This window comes from Tetrao urogallus, assembly GCF_951394365.1.
Source record: "Tetrao urogallus genome assembly, chromosome: 16".
Classification (NCBI taxonomy): Eukaryota; Metazoa; Chordata; class Aves; order Galliformes; family Phasianidae; genus Tetrao; species Tetrao urogallus.
Window position 1 is genome coordinate 5601625 of NC_136829.1, and position 11142 is coordinate 5612766.

The 11142-nt window shown below is 56.6% G+C and overlaps 1 protein-coding gene across 4 annotated transcripts; it reads left to right on the forward strand.

The window, feature by feature from the left end:
• Positions 1 to 1449: 1449 nt before the first annotated feature.
• On the forward strand, positions 1450 to 11142 carry GDAP1L1 (ganglioside induced differentiation associated protein 1 like 1; the record flags this gene model as incomplete). 4 transcript variants are annotated; one of them, XM_079543238.1, is made up of 6 exons in its annotated part: positions 1450 to 1629; positions 3678 to 3915; positions 5948 to 6121; positions 8179 to 8276; positions 8379 to 8493; positions 10799 to 11142. In XM_079543238.1, the coding sequence occupies 6 exons, from the start codon at positions 1450 to 1452 to the stop codon at positions 11140 to 11142; spliced, it is 1149 nt and encodes a 382-aa protein (XP_079399364.1). The 4 variants fall into 4 exon arrangements, with proteins under 4 accessions (XP_079399364.1, XP_079399365.1, XP_079399366.1 ...); XM_079543239.1 differs by having other exon boundaries at positions 3678 to 3870; XM_079543240.1 differs by lacking the exon at positions 5948 to 6121 and having other exon boundaries at positions 3678 to 3870.

Here is an 11142-nt window from a genome sequence, read left to right on the forward strand (position 1 = left end):
GGGACACCTCCCTCTACACCAGGCTGCTCACAGCCCCATCCAGCCTGGCCCTGAAGGCCTCCCACGTGGGGACATTCACAGCCTCACTGGGCAACCTGTCCCAGTGCCTCACCAGCCTCACAGCAGGGAATTTCTTCCTAATAGCTGGTCTAAGCCTACACTCTTCCAGTTCAAAGCCATTTCCCCTTGGCGCTACCTGCCTTTACAACAAGAACCCTGCAGCTTTCCTGTAGACCCCCTTCAGTCCAGGAATGCTGCTAGAAGGTCACCTCAGGGCCTTCTCTTCCCCAGGCTGAAGGGCCCCAGCTCTCTCACCCTGTTGTCCTAGGGGAGCTGTTCCAGCCCTCTGATCATCTTGGTGGCCTCCTCTAGACTTGCTTCAACGGCTCCATGTCCTTGTGTCAGCTGCCTCACTCAGCTTGGTATCGACTGCAAATGTGATGACCGTGCACAGGATCTCACTGTCCATGTTGCCTGTAAAGATGTTAAATGGCACCGGTCCCATCACGAGTCCCGGGATGGACGCTAGATGGAGCTTTCTGAACACAGATTCACGGGAGGACACTGCTGATGATTCAATGCTAGTATTCCCCTCTCCTAACGCAGAGGTGCTCTTTTCCAGCTAAAGGAACCCAAAAATCACTGTCTGCCGCTGGAGCCAGCTCTGTCCCGCTCACCGATCTGCTTTGCAGCAGTGAGTGCCACCAGCGTGGTTTTGCAGCCCTGGAGCATCACCGTTTCCCCATGGGCATCCCCAAGGGCATTGAACACAGCACATTTTTCCACGCTGGTGCAGCCAGAGATGTGCCGGCTGCTGTGCAGGGGTGTGCAAACCTGTGCTGGAACACTGCAGTGCTCAGATGGCAAAGCTGCAGGCAGCACGGCTCCCCAGGTGCGACACATGTCCCCACACCCTGACCTTCTGAAAATAACCCAGGGTCAATTCTGCTTTGGCACAGGATGGGGCTCCAGCCTCAGTGCACAGCACCCATCAGGCAGGAACCAACCCGTCCCCTCCCCAGATCACTGCGTGTCTCTGAAGAACCACTGCTGCTTTTCCCGTGCAACGTTATAAGGCAGCAAGGCACCCGCTGGACGTTTTAAAGCCAGCATCTCTTGATGCAGCTCTTCACTGCCTATCTACCATATCAGAAGCAGCACAAAACCTGAATGCCTGCCGCAAAATAACTCAGGCCAGGGCTGCCCTGAATCGCTGGGCAGGCAGTGGGAGCAGCATCCTCCTACGGCAGCGATGCCACGAGCATGCCCGCTCCGCAGGGAGCCCTGCCAGGAGCCGTGAGGCCGCGCTCCCCTTTCCCAGCCCCGCGCCCGCTGCCCAGCCCCAGCACAGCGAGATGGAGCTGCCCCGGGAGTGATGCTGCTCGCCGAGCCCATGTGATGCTGGGCTAGCGCGGCTCCTCCATCGTCCCCCTCCGCTCACAGGCTGTCATGGCGACTCCCAATAACGTTACTCCCACCAACTGCAGCTGGTGGCCCATCTCGGCGCTGGAGAACGACGCGGGGAAATCCAAGGAGGGGGAGGAAAATCAGGATCCGACGGACCCCGCTCTCAGATCCCAGGACAGGCTGGTTTTGTACCACTGGACCCAGTCCTTCAGCTCCCAAAAGGTAACAGCTCGGCCGGCTTCCCAGAGGAATCACCTCTCCGGGCAGGGCATACCCTTGGCTCGGGAGGATGGCTCCGCACGCAGCGGTTTCCCAGGGTGGGCGAGGGGAGCAGCAAGCACCCGGTTGACCCTTTTGTACCGTATTTCTGTGTTTTATCAGCATCTCCCCAGGGAGGGGGGGCTCAGCCAAACCCTGCTTTTGCTTTCAGCCCGGGGTTTGCAGCAGGAGACGCCTCTGCTTTGTGCTCGCTCACAGCCGAACGCAAGCAAAGCGCAGACAAAGGCTGAGCCGGGGACCACCCTGCAGCTGTGGGGACCTCGCACAGCCAGCGCAGGGAGCGACCCCGGGAAACACAGCCCTGTGCCGGGAGAAATTTGCCCCAGCATTGCAGCAGGGCCCTGGAAATCCCACTCCAGAGGTCCTCCATCTCTGAGCAAAGCACGGGAGCCAGGCAGTCCCCAGATCACTTTTTCCAGGCGATCCCAATGCTCATTTTGCAGCATGGCAGCAGTGCCATAAAGCTGACCATCAGCCGGGCCTTCTACCACTCCCGTGCCATCAATGTCAGGTGGGCAGAGAGCTGCCGGGGGCCCCCGGGGAGCACAAAGCCATCCCAACAAGAGGCCCCTGGAGCCCCACAGTGAGCAGGGATGTCCCCGTCTGCCCTGCGCACAAAGGACCTGCAGGCGCCTGATGCAGCAGGGCCACGGCGCTTATCCCATCCACCCGAGCTCCCGGGGCTGCCACAGGGATGATTTCATTCTTGTGCTGCTGACAGCCCCAGGACCCCGCTTCAGGGCACCCCGGGAGTCCTCAGCCCCTGCCGTCCCACTCCAAGGTACTGGTGGTGAAAAGGATTGGGAGTGAGGGGAGATACGGTAGCCCTTGTTGGGCTCTGCTCCCAGCATCCTCCTGCCCTCCGAGGGACAATCTCCACACACGGAGCCTGCCTTTCCAGGTTTGGCTTTATTCTTCTCTTTTACTATTTTGTCAGCTATTAAATAATTCATTATTTAATTCACTTATTCCCCTGCAACTCTGACGTACTCATAGAAATGCCCATATTTGTTAAGGCGCATTTTTAGCTGCCATCAGCTGGAGAAGAACATGCAATTCTCCTTCATTCAGCACTTCTGTGAGGCACGGCTCTCCGACGAGCCCTCAAGGCTTTTTTTGCCTGTTTGACACACTTGGGTCACAAAGGTCACGTGTTCTTAATAACTCGGAAGCCTGAAGTGAGATTTCTGAGTGCACATTCACAGCGAGCACGGAGAAGAGCAGAAGAGGAGGATGCCGGGCTGCATGTGATGCCCCAAGGTGCCCAGGGCCGGAGTCAGCATTCCCACCTGTACAACGGGCTGGTGGCAGCCGAGAGCCTCGTAGAATCCTTAAGGTTGGGAAAGAGCTCTAAGCAGAGAGGAGGGGGAAACCAGGCACCGGGGCGCCAAGGGGTTGCAGAGGGCTGTGTGATGTCCCTGGGTGGCTGCTGTATGGGAAATGCATGGGGACAAAGGGGCAATGCGTGGCTCCAGCAGGGAAAAGGGGAACAAAATCCCCCATCGAACTCTGCTTGCTGCCAGGACTCCCCGGAGCACCGCAAGTGCCTGGAATCCTCCCCAAAGCAAAGCCTTTCTCCTGCTCAAGACGTGCCCAGAAAAGCCAGAGCCCAACCCCAAGAGAAGGACATACCTGAGTTATGGCGTGGGCTTCCTCCAGCCGAGCTGCAGCACCCAGTGCAAGCAAGGGGCAGCATCACTTCAGCCTCCTCTTCCTCGGGTCTGTGCTGCTGCTCTCCCTGGCCACCCACACCTGGGGGCTGAGGGCTGCCGTTCAGCCCTCCCAGAGCCCTCACCGCAGCTGCTGTCACAGCGCCACGGGCCAGACAGAGGCGACCCTGCAAAGTTCGGGCGGTTGTGGGTCTCCTTTGGGACGTTCCCTCCACTGCCAGGAACGGAGATCCTCACTCAGCTGCCTGCCTGGATTCTGCAGTGCGCTCAGGGCACTTGTGGGGCTGTGGGGCTGAGCTGTCCCTCTGTGCCCCGCTGCAGGTGCGCTTGGTCATCGCTGAGAAGGGGCTGCCCTGCGAGGAGCGCGATGTCAGCATGCCGCTGCTGGAGCACAAGGAGCCCTGGTTCATGCGGCTCAACCTGGGCGAGGAGGTGCCCGTCATCATCCACCGGGACAACATCATCAGTGACTACAACCAGATCATCGACTACATGGAGAGGAACTTCACAGGAGGTAACGGGGGCACAGCTGCGTGCCGGGCTTCGTCTCAGCACAAACGTAGGGCAGATTTGAATGTCGGTGGCCAAATGCACCCCTTTCCTCCCACAAAGGTTTGGCTCGCTCACGTCCAATTCTCACGCTTTCCTATCAGAATGAAGGATTTCCAGCAGAAATCCTCAGACATCCCTTGCAAATCCTGCAAGGGGGATTTGGGAGAGCTGCAACTGGGTTTGCCCTTCTGTCCTAGAGTCTGTGCTCCCAAGCTGAACCACTCCTCCCATCTCCATGGCTTGGGGAGCCCATGGTGTGCGGTGGCATCCCACCAGGCTCTGCACGCTGGGGACAGAGTGACAGAGATCCAGAGGAAGGGACGGCTGAGAGGGAACTCCTGTGTCCTCCCCTTGGAGCAGGGCTGAAGCTGGGACGCTGAGGTCCGAGGCCGCTCCTCACGCAGATGCTTTGGCAAGTAGCATCTCCAGCCCCTTAGTCCATGTCATCCCAAATCCGCAGGCTGCCACGCTGCGATGCTCCGCTGGGAGACTTCAAAGCCCAGCACGGAGCTTTGGCTGTGGCATCAAGACTCTCGCCCCAGCATCCATCAGCCTTGCGGCGGAGGCATCAAAAACATCTCTAAATAGCTCCCCAAGCACAGGCACCGTGCCAGCTCAGCTGCTGTCCTCTCCCGGCCCGGCCGCCATCGTGCTCAGCAGAGGTGCCGCACTTCCTTGCCGCTGGGATGACAGACAGACAGATAAACACCAGAGCCCCACAGAGGAGCCCTCACAGCAGCGGCCCCACGGATGGGGCAGCCCCGCGTCCTTGGGGCACACTGCTGCGTGGGGCTGCAGTCCTCACACTGCTCCGTGCTGCCGCCCGGTCCCTACGGAGAGCAGCTGACCCGGCATATGTTGGCAGCACGCTGTCCCAGCAGGGGATGTGGGCTGACGTGGCGGCAGGGAACAGCTCTGAGCACGCTGGGGATTCATGGCTCTAGCAGGAGACACTGCGCTCTGTTTTGCGGGAACAATCAGCAGTGTGCCATGCACTTGTGGTTGGAAGCCAGCAGAGCTACCGGCTCAATTTCTCCTGTCTCTTCCCTTGCCCTCCAAAACATTGAAAGTATTTATCTTCAAGAGTTGGCAACAAAATCTTTCCGCTGTCAGTTATGTTTTCTTCCACAGCAGAACACTGTGCTCCCTCCCCACTGCTCTGGAAAAACTCCTGCCCTTGAGGTTTTGCAGCCAGGTGCACGGCCTCACCTTCCCACTAAGAAGTGCCACGTAGGAAAACCTGCAAAGAGGAAGGATGTCTCCCTTCCGCACCTGTTCTGTTTTAGGGCCTTCATCCACCCATGTTAAGTGGGAAGGGCATCATCAGGATGTCTCTGTATTGCTGCAAGGAGGTAGAACTCACCTTGCAGCAACGCTCAGAGCTTGGAAATCCTGTGTAAGGAAGTATGCTCACAGCTTCCAGGAATGGAAGTACTGACTTTTTCTGCTGGTGACACTGAGATCGGCCAACAGCAAAGGATGACTGCTTGGCCAGTCTTGCAGTGGGGCCAGAGCCATCGTTTCAGTTCCTTAGTTAAGCAGCAGCATTGGCCACATCTGCAAAAGTCCATCAGCTGCTGTGAGCTTTGCTAGCTCCAGCTGCTGGCTTGTGGAGAGCCCTGTTCTGCAGACAGCCCAGCTCGGAATCTCAGCAGTAAATTCACCCACTACCTGTTAACTATCCACAGAAGTCATAAACATTTATGATCCCATAAAGAAAAGCTCCTGATGTTCTTGGGGGAGACAAGAGCAATGTTTCCCTCCTGCTGCCATCCGCTGTGTATTCTGAGCTGTAAACATAATAAAAAAGAGTACAATACAAACAGCCACCCCACCAAGGTGAATAAAACCCAACAAACCGAGGAGGTGCAGAGCCCTGGGGAGAAGATAGTCCTGGCACTGAGGGAGATATGTTCAGCTCTTTGTTTTGTCATCCACTCCTTTGTAACCCATATGGAATGGTCTCCGCTATGCGACCATGAGCACCTGTCCCCAAAAGTTCCAGCACCTCTAACACATTTTCAATTTGCCCCTTCCAGAGAACGTCCCCCAGCTGATCCCTGAACCCGGGACCCTGCTGCACTCGCGGGTGTTGCAGTACCGGGAGCTGCTGGACTCACTGCCCATGGATGCCTACACACATGGCTGCATTCTGCACCCCGAGCTCACCACCGACTCCATGATCCCAAAGTACGCGACCGCTGAGATCCGCAGTAAGTCACCTCTGGGGCAGGGAGCCGGCAGGATTCCGGCCCTGCACCTCCCGTCTGGTAGGCTCCGTCTGCAGGCAGCTCCCATAATAAACACCGTCTCCCCTGTGAGTTACCAGCCAAGGACATTGGCTGGTATTCTGGCTGAGAGGCTCAGAGTACCTCTGTAGGAACAGAGAACCCCAACAGCCACTGCAGGCTCCTGGTGGAAAACAGGGAGCTTTGCTATTTTGTGGCAGTGTAGAGCCTACTGCTGGCTGCACCCACACCCATACTGGCAGAGCCAAGCTCTCATTCAGAGGAACAAGGATGGAGACAGATGGTGCCTGCCAGGAGGAGGTTAGTCCAGCTTGGGGCAATTTATTGCAGCCCTAAAGTGTTACTCTGCATTTTGTATCCTCTTCTGCCATTTACCCTGCTCCCTTCCCTCCATTAGCTCCCTTGTACGAGACCCTTCCCGCCCTTCTGATGCCCTGATGGAGCCAAGGCAATGAAATGCTGAATTTCCCTGCTGGTATTGCTGGCAGCACAGATATGATTTGCAAAGGCAGCAAACACAACACATGATACGAACCCAAACCTGCCAGCGCTGCTGCGCTCCCGGCCCAAGCGCGGCCACCCTCCTGGCCTGCTCCTGCTCCGCAGCCCCAAGTGCTGTACCTGGGCAGGTGGATGAGCACAGCTGAGCCCAGGGACCCCCCTCATTGGAGTGGGGATGCACACGGTGACAGCACGGCTCTGACCTCCAAGGCTGCAGCCAGTTTGACTCCCCAGAGCCTCTGCATGCAGCCAGAGCTGGAACCTGGGATTTGTGGGATTAAAATGACACAGGGCAGGCCAGGACCCTGACTCAGGCACGGGGGTACCCACGGCCCTGTCCTGTATCCTTGGCCTTCAGGCTCCTGTGCTGTGGGTTCCCTCCCAGACCCCTTCCACCGTTCACCAGTGGGCTGCCAGTGGGGCTGCACCCTGCACATGGACACGGCTCCCTCTGGCTCTGCCACAGAGACAGGGGAAGGCAGGCCCTGATTTGCAGACCAGCTCTGCATCTTGCTGATGTTGTAATAATTTCCAGGAAAAAAATCAGAGTAAGGGGCAGGACAGGGAAAAAGCAGCTTGGTAGCTCTGGGCAGGCAGAGGCAAACCCTCAAGGCTGAAAATGGGAACAGAGCAGAAGTCCTGGAAGACTCCCATCCATGGAGATTGAGTACCTTTTCCTCTCCCTCGTATTTTTTCTTACCAAATCCCTCCATCTGTGCACTGCACAGCGGGGAGGAGGCTGCCCTGTGCAAGGAGCTCTTGCAGCAGGCAGTCTGTGTTGTTCTGGACTTGTGTGAACATGTTTGCTGGTGTTTAGCAATTAGCAGCTGGTGCAATAAACCAAAACCTGATCTGTGCAGCACACTCTAAACCTCAGCAGCAGCCCAGGCCATGCCAGGGGAACTAGGATCTGAATTTTACTCTGGCCCCGAGCCTCACTGTTGGGAAAGGCCTGGCAGACAGCGAGGCTGAACCAAACACCAGCTATGCTCCTTAAATCCAACCCCACCCTTGGTTTTGTTGTCATCTCTCCCATCAGTGCTTTGGGACAGACACCCGTTTTCTTCCTGGTGTTGCATCGCACAGCCCAGCGAATGGGGCTGATCTGTGCTTCTCCCAGCAGAGATGGGAAAAGCGGCTCCAGGGGAAGCTGAGCCACACAGTCTATTCTTTTTTAACACAGAGGAACAGCACTTCAAAGCTATTTAATGCATCAAAAAGTCTCATTTTCAAACAAAACAGCGGGATTGTGCCTGCAAATCCCTCTTAATTAAGCTCTCTGAAGGGAGCTCAGCTGCTTCCCAGGCTAACCTGTGGGATGGGAGTACTCCAAAGCTGCACTTCCAGCCTGCTGAACAAACCATTTTCCTGCTGTAAAAGTTGGCAAGGCTGCGGCTCACCAGGGAATACTCCAGTAGGCTCAGCTCCTGCCTGCCCTCAGCTCGTCCCTGCCCTCACACACAGCCAGCAGCTCCGGGTGGGAGGACAGACCCTGCAGCCCCTCTGTCTATCTCCCCCAGGGCATTTGGCTAATGCCAGCACGGAACTGATGAAGCTGGACCATGAGGAGGAACCACCGCTGACAGAGCCATACCTCTCCAAGCAGAAGAAGCTCATGGTGAGTCGGCCAGAGCCACACGAGGCTCTTTGGTGGTGGGCATGACTGTGGGGATGCACAGCCATTGGTCCATCCATCCGTGTCACCACTGCTCTCCATCAGGCCAAGATCCTGGAGCACGACAACGTGAATTACTTGAAGAAAATCCTGGGGGAGCTGGGAATGGTGCTGGACCAGATCGAGGCTGAGCTGGAGAAGAGGAAGCTGGAGTACCAAGGTAGGTGCTGGATGGTGTTCAGACAGTGTGCTGCTTTGGGGATGGCCGATGGCTCTGCACACTGTGAAAGCCCACACGGAGTTCCATGGGGCTTGCACTGACAGTAGAGGGGCTGCTGCAGACCATGTGGGGCTCTCCCATTTAGGGCACGCAGCTGTTATTTCCTTGCTGACCTCCAGGTAGCCCCTCTACCTCGCAGCTTTGCTCCTCCTGGCTGCTTTGCAGGAGCTCTGCAGTCACTGCAGCATGGTGACACGTCCCACCTTCCACAGTGACCCACCAACCGGCCGCTAACCCTGCGGTCCCGTTCTGTGCCCATTGCCTCCATGGGGGGAGGAGGATTTGGCATCGTGTCACCACAGATGTGTGTCACCTGCAAGTCTTCTCTGCCTGCCCACCTCCCCGGGCTCCCAGCGCTCAGCACCGGGCCGTGGCACACGGCGGGGAGCCTGGTGGCACTGAGGAGCCCGGTGAGGCAGCAGCTCGTGCGTCAGTCAGCAGCAGGAGGGCTGGAGTGGCTGCGGCCTGCCCTGACCTCAAACAAACACCGCCGAGCACCCGCCGAGAGCCATCCCACAGCCCTGGCAGCACAGGCACGGCCGCGCATCGCTTGTCCCACCGTCACCTCAGCATCCCTCTGGAGCAGGGCTCCTAACCCCGGGACAGCTGACGATGGCAGGGATGGAGCACAGCCCAGAGGTGTTAACGAGGGGCAGCCCCACAGCCGGCCCTATGTGGGGAGCCGTGCGTCATGGGGCCCACGAGCACAGCACAGGGCTGCAGCGTGCCCTGAGGTCTCAATGCGGCACCAGGCAGCGGCTTAATTGCATCCAGCAGGCAACCTCACTGACTGACCTGAGGGCTGGGGGGGATTCAGCAGGATTCTGCCTCCTTAGGTGCCCTCTGCAGAGCTGCTCCAGCCAGGTGCGGTGCCCCCCACTTCCAGGTCCTCCACCTGCCAGCCCCAGGGCCACGCAGCCTGCAGCAGGCTCCGGCTGTAGCACCCCCACAATTTATTAGCCACTGAAAATATTTATTGACTAATTAGGCCTAGGCAATCTGTCCACTCAGGCTGTGCCTCTGGCAGGATTAGGCAGGCTGCCAGGCTGGTACAAACGAGGCCTGCTAATTACCAATAACTCTCATGGCCTGGCCCCGCAGGCAGCTGAGCTTCAGTTGTGCCTGAGCACAGGGCTGCCTCCAGGCACCAGCCTTCCACCCTGTCTGTTAAGCAGAGCCTCACACAGCAATACTAACTGCTCAGGGCAGTGGAGGAGAGCCAAAATAAAGGATTTGGTGCAAAGCATCCCAGGTTTTAAGGTGGGTGCAGAGCACAGATCCCGATCCCTATGGCCAGCAGCAGATCCCACCTTCCCTTCCCAGCACATCTCAGCATTTTGGGGTCTCCTTTTCATTTAGATCCTACAAAGGAGGATAATGTTTCTCTGCAGCCCAGAGAGAGCAGGAACTGGATTTCTTACCATGTACTGTGCTTTACTTCTGCTTCTGAGATTTGCTGGGCGGGTGCTGAGCAGCATCCCAGCTCCACTGCTTGCTTGCAAAGCATAACAAGCAGGGATATCCAAGGCACAGCTCTATGCAGTGGACATCCGGGTTTTGTGCTCCTTCTGTAGTTCTTTCCTTTCCTGTACCTCCCTTTATTTCCTCCTTGTTAGCAGGAAATAACCTGAGCCAGCTTCTTCCAGCATGCTTTTTCATGGACATATCCTGGATGATGTTGTTTCCAGGCTCACCACTATCAGGGACTATCAGTGCTGTGATACATTCTCTCATGCCCAGCACTCGTTCGTGGCACTAAAGCAATTTGGTGTCTTAGTGCTAGAGAGGGGACTGAGTCAGGACCTCCCCAGCAGCATGCAGGGAGAGTAGGCAGGCTGTGCCAGCAGATGGTTTTGATTCCCAAGGATTTCTCACATCCCTAAAATAGGACCGTGTTACCGTGTCAAACAGCTTGCATCGCCCAGCAGCAGCCAAGGACAAATGCTGTTGCTCTCTCTGAGCATTAATGCAGCAAAGTGGTCACTGAGCCACAACACAGCTATTTTGTAGATATTGATTTGTGTCTCCATGCGGGTTATAAATGCCTGTTGCACGTTCCCAGCTTTGTGGCACCACGTGGCCTCCTAACAGATAAGGTCTGGTCTTCTGGGACGTCACAGTGCTCAGAAAAGGATTTGGAGTCTAATCCAAAACCTCCTGCCTTTGTGGAGCTTTTGAGCAAGCCTTTAAGCATCCATCCAAGGATCTGTTCTCATCCTTCCTCTTCTGTCACTTGTTTCTCCAGGGCAGAAGTGTGAACTTTGGCTCTGCGGATGTGTCTTTACCTTGGCCGATATCTTGTTAGGAGCTACCCTGCATCGCCTCAAGTTTCTAGGACTCTCTAAGAAATACTGGGAAGATGGCAGCAGACCCAACCTACAGTCCTTCTTTGACAGGATACAGAAACGCTTTGCCTTCAGGAAAGTCTTGGGAGACATACATACCACGCTGCTCTCCGCAGTGGTACCCAATGCCTTCAGGCTGGTCAAGCGGAAACCTCCCTCCTTCTTCGGAGCCTCCTTCCTGATGGGATCTCTGGGGGGAATGGGATATTTTGCTTACTGGTACTTAAAGAAAAAATACATCTAA